The sequence below is a fragment of the Rana temporaria genome, chromosome 11, assembly GCF_905171775.1.
Source record: "Rana temporaria chromosome 11, aRanTem1.1, whole genome shotgun sequence".
Classification (NCBI taxonomy): domain Eukaryota; kingdom Metazoa; phylum Chordata; class Amphibia; order Anura; family Ranidae; genus Rana; species Rana temporaria.
The window spans coordinates 56,204,396-56,222,529 of record NC_053499.1 but is presented as its reverse complement, the minus strand read 5'-3'; the positions used below and the strand labels follow the sequence as shown (position 1 = coordinate 56,222,529).

The 18,134-nt window shown below is 45.6% G+C and overlaps 1 protein-coding gene across 2 annotated transcripts in view; it reads left to right on the top strand.

The window, feature by feature from the left end:
* The first annotated feature begins 799 nt into the window (after window positions 1-799).
* LOC120917343 (phospholipase A and acyltransferase 2-like) overlaps window positions 800-18,134 on the top strand; it is a 28,959-nt gene continuing 11,624 nt past the window's right edge. Inside the window, exons 1-2 of one of the 2 annotated variants that reach the window (XM_040328567.1) lie at window positions 800-927; window positions 1,234-1,334. In XM_040328567.1, the coding sequence (XP_040184501.1) occupies window positions 1,320-1,334 (15 nt within the window). In that variant the 5' untranslated portion in view covers window positions 800-927; window positions 1,234-1,319. The other variant, XM_040328568.1, reaches the window with a different exon arrangement.

Genomic DNA, 18,134 nt, shown 5'->3' with positions numbered 1-18,134 from the left:
AGTATAGTGTTGTGTATCAGCATAGTGTGAGTATAGCGTAGTGTCACTGTAGTGTGTTCATGTTGTGCAGTGTTTAACACAGCATTAAATAACATTTATTGCTGTATACAGTGCTGTATACCCAGAATGGATTTAATAGGGGGCAGGGGCAATTTCAAAGACAATCAGTGCAGAATTCAAATAAAAAAAATTGAATTACACACCCCCACTCCCCTGTGCCTACTAGCATAGGGGGGTTGTATTTTTCCCATTATCTGTGCTCCTTTCTGATGATCATGTGCTGGTCAGAGCGGAGGGAATATTTCTTCAGTTTTCGGGTGCATGCCCATTCAGCTTTGCTCCCTTGTTCTTCTGCCTTGGCTCAAATCCTGGCCAGCCACCAGCCTATCTCCTTGCCTTCCCTGGCGGAGTGATCTTCCTCTGCTACCCATCCAGTAGTAGCCAGGGCCTGAAGAGTACGACTTGAGAGGCTGTGAAGCGGGCGGCGACGGGCAGAGAGTCGCTGATTGTTGCCATTACTAGTAAAGAAAAAATATGTCCCCGGATTTCATTTTAAAAATCTGGTCACCTTAGCTTAGCAATGCCCAGGGAGTATTCCAGTCAGGTATCATAAGATAAGTAAATGGCCTACACCTATAGCAAGGGCATTATTCCACTTTAGTCAGAGCTGCACAGTTTGTTTTTATCTACATTTGCCCCTTCTCTGCATAGGCAGTTTTGTGGTAAAGGTGAACTATCCCTTTAAACAATACCCTTTCATATAACAGCTGCCCTTTTTGGTGCTTAGCTCTGAAAACATGACTTTGTGTGCTGTGCATTGTGAGTAAACAGAGCGGTGTCATGTGCCTGGTGCCAGGCTCTGTTTTCTCTAGAGATCTCAGCGTGCAAATGAAGCAGGACCTCACCCTCTCTCCAGCACTGAGGAAGGTATTTATGAGAGTATAGATGTATTTTACTGATGATCGCTCACATGTATCCCCTTGATATCAGCAAGGACTGCAATCTGCGTGTTGCTACTTTATGGGCTGCTGATATGTGTTATACTGTAAATGTAATTATGGAATCAGACTCCGGGTAATCTTATTCACTTGTTCCACTCCCAGCTTTTCCTTCTTTCTGGCTAGTGCTGCTGTCTCGCAGTCATTCTGTGTCTTTTTATTTACGGATCCATGTATGGGTGTGATCTGTACTGTAGGTCATCTCTGCTCTGACATAATCATGTTTATTTTTAAGCACAACCGTCTAGCTGTGGCCTAGTAATTAGACTAGGATGGGAAGGATTGTGACGGCATAACAAAAAGGCAGAACATCAAGAAGTCATGCCACTGATGTCGGTGAGTTGTATAATGTAATTTCTGTTTCAATTGTTTTTATTCAGTTTTAAGAAGTGGTTAACATGTAAAAGTTCTGCCCACGCAGGGGCTAGCATTGAAGTTGGAACAGGTCATAAGATGGGCAAAAATAAGCAGAACAGATTAGAGTTAACACAACAGTAGTACATTTAAATGTGAATAATTCAGGGGTCCCAGAGAGATAGAATGTTATTTAATTTCACTTGCATTAAATACAAAATGTTGACATTTACAGAAAGTACTCTTGATTCTGTCACTCTCATGAAGGGGTGCAATGTTATTACTAATTACGTGATTTGATTGATGGATACTGCACAGCTTCTGTTAGTCCCTTTTGTGTTAAAGAATACAGATACTAACACAGAGCAATACCTTGAACAGAGCCCATGTAAACACAGTATTGTACCTCTCAAGCTTTTGTGGACATTTATTAGCCCCTTATAGATAAGAGCTTTATATCATATCTACCTAGAATTAATAAAGTAAACTTTTAAAATTAAAATGCCTACATATCATTTTAGGCTTTAGGCCTCATGGACATGGAGCTTAAAGCGGTAGTTCACCCACAATCCCATGATTTTACCATCGAGACAGGCATTGTAGCGCGAGCTACAGTATGCCTGTCCCGATTTTTTTAACCCCGTACTCACCTTGTAGTCGTCCATCGTAGATTCCGGCTCCCGCGGGGAATGGGCGTGCCTATGGAGAGGGAGGATGATTGACGGCCGGCCCTGGCACGTCACTCTCCCCGAAGACAGCCGGAGTAGGTCTCGGCTCTTCACGGCGCCTGCGCACAGGCTATGCGCACGCGTCGTGAAGACCGAGCCTATTTCGGCTATTTCCGGAGAAGCGTGACGCGCCAGAGCCGGCCGTCAATCATCCTCCGTCTCGATAGGCACGCCCATTCCCCGGAATCTTCGATGGACGACTACAAGGTGAGTACGGCGGTAAAAAATTTGTGACAGGCATACTGTAGCTCGCGCTACAATGCCTGATTTTAAGGTAAAATAAAAAAAATATTTTTTTTTCCCGTCGATAGGGTGAACCCCCGCTTTAAAAAAGGCAGCTTAAAGTGGTAATAAACTCTGTACTACCACTTTTACCTACAGGTAAGCCTTTAATAAGGCTTACCTGTAGGTAAAAAGAATATCTCTTAAACCTACACGGTTTAGGAGATATTCCCCTTGCAATAAGCCGCTGACTGCAGCGGCGCATGCGCAGGGGGGGGGGGGGTTCCGCAGCTAAAGGCCCGGAAAAAAGTCTTCCGCGCGCATGTGCGGGAGTGACGACATCACAGCTCCAGCCACTCACAGCACTGGAGCGGGGATACCTGGAAGACACGCCGAGGCAAGATGACATCTCCCTCGGCGTCGACCAGGTAAGTTCCCCACGCCTCATTCCAAGGTAAGTATTTCATGCAGTGCATACTAGCTCATTATGCCTTTTGCAAAAAAAAGCTGCTGCAGGTTTACTACCGCTTTAATACAGGCATTCAGTGTTTTTATTCCTGTAAAAGCACCTCTATGTTAGCCTATGTGACCATGCACACAATCGTCTACAGAAGTATTTAAAGAGCAGCATTTACAGCTAGATAAAAAAAAAAAAAAAAAAAACAGCTAGAGGAGCCGTTGAGCGGAAAAATGCATGTAAAGATTTAAACACATAAATGTGTGTGTATGCAAGTGACCGTTTTCTAGTGGCCAGAATAAATTAATACTCTGGGCAGTAGAATGAATTTTATGTTCAAATGCCATACATGCCAAAGCAATGCATATACATGTGCACACATATTGTAGCATTAAAGGCTTTTTTTTCCTGGCAAATTCTGGATGAAAAAATGAAAAAAGCACAGACCAGTTTAGTGCATTACAAGGTCCAGTTTCTACAATCAGCAGTCTATGACATCAGCGTGATGTAGACAAAGGTCAATTTTAATTCATAAGGATCCTGCAGCTTGCCAAGGAAACACATGGGAAGATCCATGGAGCTCAAACAAAGAGATAGTAGCACGGGATCCTCATTAGAATGATAAAAGTGATTTATTAAAAAATATAAATAGTACACTTACATGTTACAATCATGACAATCAGCATAGAGCTTTCTTTTGGTGGTATTTAATCACCACTGTTTTTTTTCCTTCTAAATAAACGAATAAATGGCAAAAAAAAAATCATAGTTTGTTATAACATTTTGCAAACAGGTAATTTTTCTCCTTCACTGATGTGTGCTGATGAGGCTGCACTGATGAGGCAGCACTGATGAGGCGGCACTGGTGGTCACTGATGAGACTGCACTGATAGGCAGCACTGATAGGCATTTGTAGGTGATGCTGATGGGCACTGGTAGGTGGCACTGATAGGTGACACTGATGGGCACTAATTGGCAGCACTGGTGGGCACAGATTGGCAGCACTGGTGGGTACTGTAGAGACTACACTGATAATCAGAACACTGATAATCAGTGCCCTGATTATCAGTGTACACATCCTCTTTAGAGAAGCCGGTTATCGGGTCTTTTCTTCTCTCCTTATGCTGTCAGCATGAGGAAAGGAGTGCCGGTAACTGGCTTCTATTTACATCCATGATCAGCTGTGATTGGACACAGGACGCTGGTTAATGTGGCAAAGAGCTGCGGACTGACTCTTTATCTCAATCTGTGATTAGCAGTGTGCTCCGGACACTGTGTTTACAGAGCACGCCACCCGCAGTCTCCGTATACACAGCTTGGGTATATTCTCAGGTGAGTTTGAATTGACCCAGGGGAGAGGACCAAGAGCTAAACTGGACTGTGGATGAGAGATCCCTGAATGTATAAGAGACTAGCCTGGGAGATGTGTAAACCCCCAACAGGACTTTTCCCGGCTTTTTCTAGGAAGCTCTGCTACAATGCATATATAAAAGATTGACTATGAATCCCCATCAATGAAATAATATAAATTACAAATGCAAAATAAATAAAAATTCCATACAGTAAGTAAATAATATATATACAAATTCAATTATAAACACATATTCATCAGTTTGGTATTAAATAATAATGAATTAAATGAAAAATAGATAAAATGGATTTATGAGATTACCAGAGAAAATGTAATATGTTAAATCCAGTATCATTATTCATAGTGAATTGCTAACTAATCAATTCTTCCTGTTAAGTTTGCTGGAAGGACGTTCTTCCACTAAGGAAATATTACTACTTATTTTCTTTTCTTAGCTGAAGCCTATATTGGTTTATTAAAAGGAAATCAAGTTGCAGTAAAAGTGTGCAAAATACATAATAAATAATAATATTAAAATAAGTGAATCTTCTAAAGGTTTATTTGTTTACTAAGACTGGTGCACACAATCTGGTGCAGCTGTACGTAGTAACAAATCAAATTCTAACCTCCGCTTGTTCAATTAGGCAATAAGGCTGGGTTCAAACTATACTACACAACAGTAGTAAGACTTTCATCCTACTTTGCTCTGCGACATCGGACTTTCATGAACAGGATACTACTTTGATCAGACTTTGTAATAGTCTGACTTGTTCTTTGACCAATCAAAACAATCCCAGAGTGAGATAAATTCCTTTTACTGCTGCTGTAATCACCATGTTGGATGTCAAAAGTCGGATGGTTAGGACAAGGGTCCTACTTTGATCTGACTTCAATGATATTCAATGGGCTTAAGTAGGATCAAAGTCGGACCAAAGTAGTACAGGGAGCATTTTCAAAGTCCAACCGACTTGTGTCGGACCAGTTAGGACGGCTCTCATAGGGAAACATTGATTTTCACACGTCATGCAACATGAGCTCCCAATGTCGGAGCGTTTGTCGGACCAGTGTGAACCCGACACAAGTCGATCCAACTTTGAAAATGCTCCCTGTACTACTTTGGTCCGACTTTGATCCTACTTCAGCCCATTGAATATCATTAAAGTCGAATCAAAGTAGGATCCTTGTCCTAACTATCCAACTTGTGACATCCGACATTGTGATTACAGCAGCAGTAAAAATAATTTATCTCGCACTGGGATTGTTTTGATTGGTCAAAGAACAAATCAGACTATCACAAAGTCGGATCAAAGTAGTATCCTGTTCATGAAAGTCGGATGGATGTAGGACCAATGTAGGACTGATGTCGCAGAGCAAATTACAGTAGGTGACCGCAATATTGTGTCAATCTCGCTCCCTTTCTCGGCGAGATTGACCACCTGCGATTTGTGGCGTTTGGTATGAATCATGAGGGGGAACTCCACGCCAAATTTTAAATAAAAAAACGGCATGGGTTTCCCCCAGGGGCATACCAGGCCCTTGGGTCTGGTATGGATTGTAAGGAGAACCCCCTACGCCGAAAAAACGGCGTAGGGGTTCCCCCACAATCCATACCAAACCCGTATCCAAGCACGCCGCCCGGCCGGTCAGGAAAGGAGTGGGGAGCGAGCGAGCGCCCCCCCCCCCTCCTGAGCCATTCCAGGCCGCATGCCCTCAACATGGGGGGGTGGGTGCTCTGGGGCAGGGAGGCGCCCTGTGGCCCCCCACCCCAAAGTACCCTGTCCCCATGTTGATAAGGACAGGTCTTCTTCCCGAAAACCCTGGCCGTTGGTTGTCAGGGTCTGCGGGCAGGGGGCTTATCGGAATCTGGGAGCCCCCTTTAATAAGGGGGCCCCCATATACCGGCCCCCCACCCTAGGTAAATGAATATGGGGTACCCCTACCCATTCACCTGGAGGCAAAGTGTCAATAAAATAAACACACAACACAGGGTTTTAACATAATTTATTAGTCAGCTCCGGGGGTCTTCTCTGCTCTCCGGGGTACTTCTCCGCTCTCCGGGGGGGGGCTTCTTCCGTCTTCTCCGCTGTCGTCTCGGCGCTCCCTGGTTCTTCTCCTGCTCGCTCTCCGGTGCCTTCTTCGGGGCTGGCCGCCGCTATATTCTTTGTAGCTCTCTTACTAGCGGCGGCCAGCCCGCTCGCTCTTCTTTGCCGCCTTCTGCCTTCTTCTTTTCTTCTTATGTTGACTCGATGCTTCCTCCCGCTGTAATGCCGTGGGTCCCGAAGCATGATGGGACTGTGACGTCATTAAAGGCCTATATAAATCGGTGCGAGCCGCGCACCCGGCATTACAGCAGGAGGAAGCGCCAAGTCAACATAAGAAGACAAGAAGAAGGCAGAAGGCGGCAAAGAAGAGCGGGCTGGCTGCCACTAGTAAGAGAGCTACAAAGAAGATAGCGGAGGCCAGCTCCAAAGAAGGCACCGGAGAGCGAGCGGGAGAAGAACCGGGGAGCGCCGAGATGACAGCGGAGAGCGGAGAAGATGGAAGAAAACCCCCCGGAGAGCGGAGAAGACCCCCGGAGCTGACTAATAAATTATTTTAAAACCCTGTGTTTATTTTATTGACACTTTGCCTCCAGGTGAATGGGTAGGGGTACGATGTCCCCATATTCATTCACCTAGGGTGGGGGGCCGGTATCTGAAGGCCCCCCTATTAAGTGGGGCTCCAAGATTCCGATAAGCCCCCCGCCCGCAGATCCCGAAAACCAACGGCCTGGGTTGTCGGGAAGAGGCCCTGTCCTTATCAACATGGGGACAGGGTACTTTGGGGTGGGGGTGCCGCAGTGCACCCCCCTGCCCCAGAGGACCCACCCCCCCATGTTGAGGGCATGCGGCCTGGTACGGCTCAGGAGGGGGGGCTCGCTCGTCCCCACTCCTTTCCTGACCGGCCGGGCGGCGTGCTTGGATACGGGTCTGGTATCTATTATGGGGGCGTAGGGGGTTCTCCTTACAATCCATACCAGACCTAAGGGCCTGGTATGCCGTTTTTTAATTTAAAATTTGGCATGGAGTTCCCCCTCATGATTCATACAAAATGCCGCGGCTAGAATTGGCGGGAATCCAAGTCGGATCCCCGCCGCTTCTATGACGCGCTCGCTGGAATGTGCTTTTCCCATTCCAGCGAGTGCGAGATGTCGGCACCATGTCGCCGAGAATCAGCAAGATGCCGTCGTGCTGGAAACACATTCTCGGCGACAGGTACTGTAGGATGAAAGTCAGATGACTGTCGTGTCGTATCAGTGTGAACCCAGCCTGAAACATAGAAGCTGACTGGTTACTATGCACAGCTGCACCAGATTCTTTGTGCACCAGTCTTAGTAAATTTCCCCAAATGAGTCTTCTGTGGGTTCAAATTTCTTCCTAATGGTTCTAATTGTGTGACCTACAAATAATTGGCAGCAAGAACGTGTTAAACAGTAAAGGAAGAACTCTTGGAGTTCATATTTTTTAGTGAGCCAATGAGGAGAGAGAGGGGGTGGGGCCGAGTCATGGCTCTGTGTGTGAATGGACACGTAGAGCAGCGGCTCGGGCGCATGCCTGCTTGGGTGCCCCCACAGCTAGCTGCTTGTCCGACAAATGCTCCGACATTGGGAGCTCATGTTGCATGACATGTGAAAATCAATGTTTCCCTATGAGAGCCATCTTAACTGCTCCGACACAAGTTGGTCCGACTTTAAAAATGCTCCCTGTACGACTTTGGTCCGACTTTTATCCTACTTCAGCCCATTGAATATCATTGAAGTCGGATCAAATTAGGATCCTTGTCCTAACCATCCGACTTGTGACATCCGACATTGTGATTACAGCAGCAGTAAAAATAATTTATCTTGCACTGGGATTGTTTTGATTGGTCAAAGAACAAGTCAGACTGTCACAGTCGGATCAAAGTAGTATCCTGTTCATGAAAGTCGGATGGATGTAGGACCAATGTAGGACTGATGTCGCAGAGTAAAGTAGGATGAAAGTCGGATGACTGTCCTGTCATGTCAGTGTGAACCCAGCCTGAAACATAGAAGCTGACTGGTTACTATGCACAGCTGCACCAGATTCTTTGTGAACCAGTCTTAGTAAATTTCCCCAAATGAGTCTTCTGTGGGTTCAAATTTCTTCATAATGGTTCTAATTGTGTGACCTACAAATAATTGGCAGCAAGAACGCATTAGACAGTAAAGGAAGAACTCTGTGGAGCTGAATTCTTGGAGTTCATATTTTTTAGTGAGCCAATGAGCAGAGAGAGGGGGTGGGGCCGAGTCGTGGCTCTGTGTGTGAATGGACACGTAGAGCAGCGGCTTGGGCCCATGCCTGCTTGGGTGCCCCCACAGCTAGCTGCTTGCTGTGTGGGTACTCGGCAGAGGGAGGGGCCTGGAACACTGCTGGGGGACCTGAGACGAGGAGGATCCGGCCTGCTCTGTGCAAAACCATTGCACAGAGCAGGTAGTATCACATGTTTATTTTTTTTTTAAATCAACAAGCCTTTACTATTACTTTAATCTTTTATATATGCATATATTTAATCTTCATTTTAAATCCATATATATTCCACTTTCTTAGTTAGGGCACACCAAGGGTTAATTGGCCGTATTGATAGTTCACCATCCCGCTGGTCTCGACACACTAAAGGTTAATGAACCACACGTACAGTTCCCTATTCTCTGGGTCTGTGTGGTACCATATTGCCATCCAGAGACACTGCTCTCCTGTTCACTTGTACAACTTAACTAACTGAGATATTGTATACAGGAAGCGATGGTTGAGAGCATTGGACACATAGTGCTGTTTATATGGTTAACAAAATACAGCGCTCTGCTCCCTCATAATTCATATGAGATTATTTACAATTAGGAAATGTGTGTTGTTACTGATAGTGACTGTGACGGTATCGGTATGATATCCCCGTCAACGTTCCCTTCTTCCCATAACGAAAATCACCCCAATATTCCACGACGAGGGATATCCCTGGAATCGCCCAGAAAGCCACACATGCCAAGCTTACTGCTAGAACAAGACACTTTAATGACACAAAAACTCAGCTTATATGTGGTTACAACCTGTTAGGAACGCCCCCCTCACACAGTGGGGTTTCCCATACAGATTATAGGAGACAAGTCGGAGCCGACCATGCAGACACGTTTCTTTAGATAAAGACATCAGGGGAGTTAATTAATACACTGAAGCAATCAGAATAATTAACATACTACTTCTCTAATCATTTAGCCTGATGATACAATACACATCTTTTAAGGGTAAACACAGATCTTCTTCACACAACACAATAGATCAATTAACGTTTAGAATAGTGAGGGGACATTAGCACGTCAATAACCTGTCAGAGGAATGAATCACACATGAAATTCCTTTCTACCTCTACCCATATGGCTAGCAGGGAGCAGTAAACTGAGACATATAGGCAAATGTATCACAATGGCCCCCCCTCTTGCTCCCTGCTCCGGCAAACCCGGTTGGACCTTCCCTGGTCCAGTAGGGTTGACGGGTTCAGAGCTTTTAGTCCGAGGTTAACTCCGTTTGGCATGACTGACCTCCCTTGACAACTGCTTCAGACTCAGGTATGTCACCGGGTCGTCAGATCACACGCCGGTCAGTCCCCAAGTCTTTGTGCGATCTGCAAAGTCACCAGAAGTCAGTGTGAAGACAGCGAATGGGTCTGTGCGCCGCCGTCTAGGTGTCCCGCTATGGGAGGGGGCAGGTTATGGCTCTGAAGTGACAATCACAGGAGATTCATAAAAATAAAAAGTTATATTTGTTGAAATGCTGTAGCACTGGTGCTCAGAGTCCGGGGGGGGGGGGGGAGGGGAATCAGAGCCCCATAAGATCAGCCACCCCCTGCTCCCTCCGCAGCCGCCGGTTCTCCTCTTGGAGCTTCTCCAGCTCCATCTCCAGTTCATGGAGCCTGGGGGGGTCAGCCTGCTGTGACCTCAGGTGGTTGTTCTCCTCCTCCATGCGGCTTATGCACTCCTCCAGCTCTATGTACTCACGGATCAGCTCCTGCTTGCTCATGTCCTGCAGGCTTTCCACGTGGTTCTTCATCATCAGTAACTGGGTGGTGGTGTAAGGGGCCACCGGTGGGCCCTTGGTGAACATCTCGGCCTGCATCTGGGATGCCCGCTGCGACTCCCTCTCCTCCAGTTGCTTCTTCTCCTCCCAGGTCAGCTTGTTATACGGCTTCCAGGACCTCTTCTTCTTGGGGGGTAGCTGGCGGTGCCTCTTTCTGCCCAGCTCCCTCCAGGGCCCCTCCGTCTCATGGCTGTCGCCCATGACCAGCTGACAATGGTGTTCCCTGTTGTCCGTAATACCAGATTGTACCGTGAGGACTTCGTAAACGGTGTCCGATGGTTCTTCCGGACCCAGCTCCTGGAGATCCCAAGCCGAGTCTACACAATGGGCTGCTGCTGGTGGGCGGTACCCAGGTTGAGACCAATTTGACCTGGTGTTGTCACTCAGGGGGCAATTCTGCTTGAAGTGACCCAGCTGTTTGCACCGGAAGCAGCGTTGTTCGTTGTCCTCCTGGCGTGGATAGCGAGGGCTAGATGTCATCGGTCTGTTAGGGGGTTGGTATCTAGCGGCTGGTGGGTGTGAGGGCGCCGTTGGTCGTGGAGGTTGTACCCGTGGTGTGACCTGGTTCGTCTTGCGAGTATCCGCATATTCATCCGCCAACTTCGCGGCCTCTGGTAGAGTCATGGGCCTGCGATCTCTCACCCAATCTTTGACATCCGTCTGGATGTGATTGTAAAATTGCTCCAGGAGCATTAGTTGCAAAATGTCCTCTGCGGTGGTGGCCTGGCTGCTGTTAACCCAGTTAGAGGCCGACAGGGACAACTGGCATGCCCATTCCGCGTAAGAGTCTTTTGTGGTTTTGCGTGAGTCCCTGAACTTCTGTCGGTGGGACTCTGGGGTTACTGCATAACGAGCTAGGAGCACTTCTTTAACCCGGGCGTAGCTATGGATATCCTGATCTGGCACGGTCCGGAAAGCATCAGAAGCTTTGCCTGACAGTTTGCCTGACAATATTGCGACCCACTCTCCTCTAGCTATTCGGTGCACGTTACATTGTCGCTCAAAGTCTGCAAGGTAGTTATCAATCTCACAGTCCTTTTCATCAAAAGCTTTAAAAGCGCTAAACGGAATCTTCCTTGCGTCTGCTGTGCTGTACTCACTGTTTGGAGGATGTGCGGCTGCTTGTTGGACTGCTGCCAGTTTTAACTGTAGCTCTGCGTCTCTTATTTGTTTATCCTTCTGTAGTTCTGCGTCTCTTATTTCTTTATCCTTCTGTAGCTCTGCGTCTCTTATTTGTTTATCCTTCTGTAGTTCTGCGTCTCTTATTTGTTTATCCTTCTGTAGTTCTGCGTCTCTTATTTGTTTATCCTTCTGTAGCTCTGCGTCTCTTATTTGTTTAGCCTTCTGTAGCTCTGCGTTTACTAACAGGTCCATCACTTTCAGCACCACATCCGGCGTTGGGTTCGGGCTGAACCACGCTAGCTTCTCTCTCATTAGCTTGTTGGCTGGCGATTCCTCCTCCTGAATCACTGGTGTCTCCATCTCTTGTACTGCTGGCGTTGCTGCAATCACGTTCTCCTGGTCTAGCTCCATTACTTCTGCTATGATGACCCGCTTGGTTTTGTTGCTAGCAATCCTTCCACGAACTTCCAGTAGTTCTTCCAGTGTCTGCTTGGAATCCGGGTGTGAAGGGGAATAGAAGGGAAAATCCCACTGCTGCCACCAATTGTGACGGTATCGGTATGATATCCCCGTCAACGTTCCCTTCTTCCCATAACGAAAATCACCCCAATATTCCACGAGGAGGGATATCCCTGGAATCGCCCAGAAAGCCACACATGCCAAGCTTACTGCTAGAACAAGACACTTTAATGACACAAAAACTCAGCTTATATGTGGTTACAACCTGTTAGGAACGCCCCCCTCACACAGTGGGGTTTCCCATACAGATTATAGGAGACAAGTCGGAGCCGACCATGCAGACACGTTTCTTTAGATAAAGACATCAGGGGAGTTAATTAATACACTGAAGCAAAGAGAATAATTAACATACTACTTCTCTAATCATTTAGCCTGATGATACAATACACATCTTTTAAGGGTAAACACAGATCTTCTTCACACAACACAATAGATCAATTAACGTTTAGAATAGTGAGGGGACATTAGCACGTCAATAACCTGTCAGAGGAATGAATCACACATGAAATTCCTTTCTACCTCTACCCATATGGCTAGCAGGGAGCAGTAAACTGAGACATATAGGCAAATGTATCACAGTGACCAATCGTATTCCTCGGTCTCTGGGAATATAGGAAATTAATCCTGTTTGGTCAACACCTTGCTTTTCTTGGGGCTCATGTACACCTAATGTGCTCCTAAACTAAACTCTATAAAAGCCTGTGTGTCCATGCACACATAGGCTTTTACCAGAGTTTAGAAGCTGCTGTGGTTAGGGGAGGTTTAACCTCCCTCTCCTGAAGGCAGAAGAATTGTGTACAGGATAGGAATGTTTTGACCACTGGCTGCAAAACGCAGCAAAATCACTGTGCGATTTTGCTGCATTTTCCCGTGGCCAGAGGTCACGTGTGTACATGAGCCCTAAATGTTTTATTTTTTCTGTAGCGGATGGTTGCTACTAGTTACTAACATACACCATATCACCCCGCTGCCAGACCTCCATCTATCACCTCAGAGACAATGAACAGTCATTTTCCTTTGTTTTGTTTATTTGGGGGATATAACTTAGTTGGGGAAAGGGGTTATGGGATGCCCATAGAACAGATCACTTTGCCATCATATTAAAAGAATTGTTAAATGGATTGAGCCTTGAAAAACTGATGGACTCTAACATTCACAGTCACTTCCTCTGCACCAATTCCTGCAGACTATTGCTCCCAGGACTCTTCTCCTCCTGCACAAAACTTCACTGTGCAATGCTAGTTGCTCTGGCCCATCATCTTCACATTTACACCAGGGATCTGGGATGCTGACTGAACTGACTGACTTGTTAATTGGCCAGGGGCCTGCAGTACCCCTTCTTGCGGCCTAATTGTTTAGCAGCTTGACTTTGTTGGTGGACTATTGATCTCAGCCGTCTTGCAAATCCTGTGCCCGCAGGCCACATCAATTTGACACAAAACCCCACAGTCTCTCCTCTGGCTTTGCACCCAGCTCCCCTGGCATGCCTCTTCCAGATATCTACCTTGCCTCACACACCGACCTTCTCCTGCCCTGATTCCATGGTGAAGAACTTAACTGGACATGCGTACCGATCGCTTTTCCAGCCCCTCTGTTCCAGGACACCTCTTCCATGACCGTGTAAGGATGAGGCTCTCTCCCAGCTCACGGACTCCTCCGCCGAGGCACGCGCCATCCTTACTTCTAGCACCTACTTATGGTAGAGGGTGCTACATCTCTATTTATAAAAACTCTTTAGTAAATATAATTCAACTTGGTTTTAAACCAAGTTTGTAAACCTGGTCCTGTGACAACTCCAAAATATTTGATTTCCCATCACCTTCTGTACCAGAGACAAAATTTACATGATTCGGATAAAGCCAAATCTCTGAATCACAATAGTAATAAATTTCAACTAATCCAAAATAAATAAATAAATATACTGCAATTATACTGCAAACAGCACATTTGTATTTATTAGTTATATTTGAATGACAAGATGCAATAGTTTGGGCCTTTTGTTAATGTTTGAACCATCCAAAATATTGTAACGACACGAATGATCCGAATTTATTTAGATTCATTTGTTTTTATTATAGTGAACATAGCGTGAATATTCTAATAAGATACTTTTTGTATTGGAGTTAAGACCATCCGTTTAATTTGTATGTGTGCAGCCCAACACAAAAAGTCAGTTGGGAATGGGGAAATAATTGGTATTATAAATTGTGCAGGAGTGATGCATTGTGGTAGTGCTGCCTGACTGGTTGCACTGCTTGTGCAATAAAGTAAAATAAGTAAATTTTGGATTTGAAATAAAATTTATATTGTCATTAGACAGTTCAACAGATCGCCTGAAAAAAGAAAAACGAATCATGATTTTTTTGTTATATATCCTCTTCCCCACCGCGCCATAGCGAAAATACTGCTACAGCGCGGTGGAGTTATTCCAGGACGACGTCCCTGGGACGTCCTCCCAGAATCCTTCACTCGCGCGCCCCCTGGGGCGCGCTCGCGGAATCATCTGTGAGCGCCGGGTCTAGAAGACCCGGCGCATCACAGATCGCGGTAAATCGCCGCTGATAGCGGCGGTTTACCACGTGATCGCTCCGTCAAATGACGGAGCGATCACTTGTAAACAAACCGGCGTCATGTCATGACGCCGGTTCCTCCCTCTCCTCTCTGTACCGATCGGTACAGTGTGAGAGGAGAGGGGGGAGAGCGGCAGCAGCAGCAGCTGCTGTGGGATGGATCTGTGACACATGCAGTCACAGATCCATCCCTCCCTCCCTGTGCAATACTCTGCAATTAACCCCTCATACTCTGCAATACTCTGCAATTAACCCCTCATACTCTGCAATACTCTGCAATTAACCCCTCATACTCTGCAATACTCTGCAATTAACCCCTCATACTCTGCAATACTCTGCAATTAACCCCTCATACGCTGCAATACCCCCATACCCCCCATACTCTGCAATTAACCCCCATACTCTGCAATTAACCCCCATACTCTGCAATTAACCCCCCATACTCTGCATTTAACCCCCCATACTCTGCATTTAACCCCCCATACTCTGCAATAACCACCCCCATACTCTGCAATAACCCCCCCATACTCCGCAATACCACCCAATACTCCGTAATACCTGCTAATATGACAGAAACGATTTTTTTTTACAGAATTTTCAGTGTTTTTTCTTTTATAGCGCAAAAAATAAAAATCGCAGAGGTGATCAAATACCACCAAAAGAAAGCTCTATTTGTGGGAAAAAAAGGACAAAAATTTCAGATGGGCACAATGTTGTATGACTGAGTAATTGTCATTCAAATTGTGAGAGCACCGAAAGCTGAAAATTGGTCTGGTGAGGAAGGGGGTTTAAGTGCCCAGTGGTCAAGAGGATATACAAATGACTAATCTCCTGAAATAACAAATTAACATGTAAAAACGGATATAGGCAATCTTCCGAAAAATAAACCAAAAAACTTCCAAAAATACGAATCGATTCATAAAAATTAATATTTAGTCTTCAAAATAGAAAATCATTCTGAAAACTAATCATTGTAACATAATGATTATGACAAAACAAAATGATTTAAAATCTCCTGTTTTTTCACCCTAATGCATTCTATGCATTAAGGTGAAAAACGTTCTGTGCTGCAGCTGCCCCCAGAGCCCACGTTTTTCTTACCTGATCCTGTCCGTTCCAGCGATGTGTACAAGCCCATTGACTCCAGCCACTAGACTAGACAGGCTCCTGCCTGTTGTCAATCACATCCAGTGACCTGGGAGCAGGGGGTGGGCCTAGTCCTGCTCAATGGACGCAGCAGCGGGAGCGCGTTTGCACGAGTGCCCCCATGGAAATCCGCTCTCAGTTGGGGTACCCAATGAGGAGAAGGAGCCAGGAACACTGCCGGGGGAACCCCAGAAGAGGAGGACAGGGCTGCTCTGTGCAAAACCCTTGCACAGAGCTGGTAAGTATAACATGTTTGTTATAAAGAAAAAAGAACCTTTACAATCACTTTAAGGAATGAAACTGAAACAAAAGCAAATTTTAGGCGTGCACGTGTCTACTAGAGACAATGGCCACTAGGTTCAATATAATGAGCTAGCGTAGATTTAAATGTGTGTCTAAATCTCTCTTGCCTCTGAAGCCCAATCTGCTTCCAGATTGTACTTCAGAGGCTACTGACATGCGGCAAGGAAGTGATGTGACGCCTCCTCACTGCCTGTTTTAGCCCTTTTTTTGCCATCAATCAATATGGGGCGTTTGCGGCACTTCCCCAATGACTTGCATGTGTAGAGTTTGATTGCTACACGTCAGGACAACTTAACCACCGTTGCAAGTCATTGGAGAAGTGCCGAAAACTCCCCACATTGATTGATGGCAAAAATGGGGTTAAAACAGGCAGTGAGGAGGTGCCACATCACTTCCTTGCCGCATATCAGTAGCCTCTGGAGTACAATATACAAACAAGGCCTAAATCACCCTAGTGGGAACACAAACGTCTGTAAACGTCTGTTAAAAAAAAAAAAACTTCCACACTCATTCCAAAACAAAATGTTTTAGTTTTACCTACAGTTTAAAATCAATTCACATTCCAGAGTTTGGGCATTCTAGCACCTCTTTATAAAGGACTGTTTTTATTGTATCTCCATAATTTTGTATTGATTGATGGTTTCTTCAAGACTGGCCATAGACACAACGCTCATCTTACCTCTATGGAACATCAAAGCAAATTCAATCCAATGAACAAAATAAAGTTATGCACAGATAAGGGAGATTTTTGGTAGCACTTTACGTAACAGTAACATGAATTTCAAGTTAAATTGTCAGGTAAAGATAGGAGGCCTTTGTACTTAAAACTCTCCTTCTCCAACAAATACAGCTATTTACATTGACTAACATGATTAATATAGCTAGTGTGACTAAACGCTTTAAAACGGATTCAAAGTTTACTTCAGACATTGTAAGATTTGCTGAATTTTATATAGTCATTTCAAGGTAAATTAAAGCAGAAACCATCTACTTATTTACCTATGATTCTCTATTGCTGAGATCCACTGCCAAAATCTGCATTCCTCCACCAATATGGGCATTTCTATTCAGAGGCGTAACTACTGTAGAACCTTCAGAGCCCCAATGCAAGAAACCATGAAGGGCCCCCTGACTCCCAGCTGGGGCCCTTCCCTCTGAGCCTGGTGGTGGAATGCCAGGACCCAGTCACAGGTGCGATCCTTGCGACCGTGGTAATTCCACTGGTGTCAGTAGTTTTTTTAATTTTGTTATTTTCTACTTTTTTTTTACAATTACATTTTTTTTTTAAAAATTTAGGAGCCCCGTTAGTGCTCTTTGGTGAGATCTCAGGGGTCTAAACAGACCTCTGGTGTTTCACCTTTGAGACAGAGAAATGAGATGAGGACACAGGCCTCAATATCCATCTCTGAAGCCTCAGCTACGTGGAATGAATGGACAGGGATAGCTCTGTACAGAGGATTCCCGTTCATTCAAAAAAGTCAATGTCCATTCAGAAAAGGAAGGAGCTGGTAAATTAAATATCCTCTGCTCTCCATACTGACACATCACCTGCAGCAGCTGGCGGGGGAGGGGGCGAAGCCGGAAGACCTGTGGAGGGGGGACAAGGGGGGCCAAAGATGCACACAGGGGCTTGGGGGCAGAAGAAAGAAGAGGAAGTTAGATAGGAGGGGCGGCAGGAGCTGCATATAGAGGAACTTACTGTATCTCCTCAATTTCCCTCTTACAGCTGCTAAATGGGAGAGGAGAAGCAGGCTTTAAACAGCTGCAGAAAAAAATGGAGATTCCTCTATATGCAGCAACTGTTGAGATACTGGACACCTTAGTAAGGACTATGTAATGTACAAAATAATTTTTAGAGTACAAGGGTCAGGAGTAACATACAAAACAACATATAGAGTGCAGCAGTCAGGATGAACCCTCGGTTACATCAGAGTCGGCCCTGATTTCAGAGTCCTCAGCATTCCCCTATACACAGGGCCGGCCTTAGGCATTTAGGCGCCCTGTGCGAGAAAGCTTTACAGCGCCCCCTAGTGACTATGCCCCTCAGTAACCACACCCCTCCGTAACCACAACCTTTCAGTGTCCACATCCATTTCTCCAATACCGGCTCCATTTAAAGCCTTCCATTCCGTTAAGTTCCCAAAAAACAGATTACAAGCTATGATAAAAATACAACTTTTATTCACATGGTATAATAACGCCACCTATACTGCAAATCACACGGTATAATAACGCT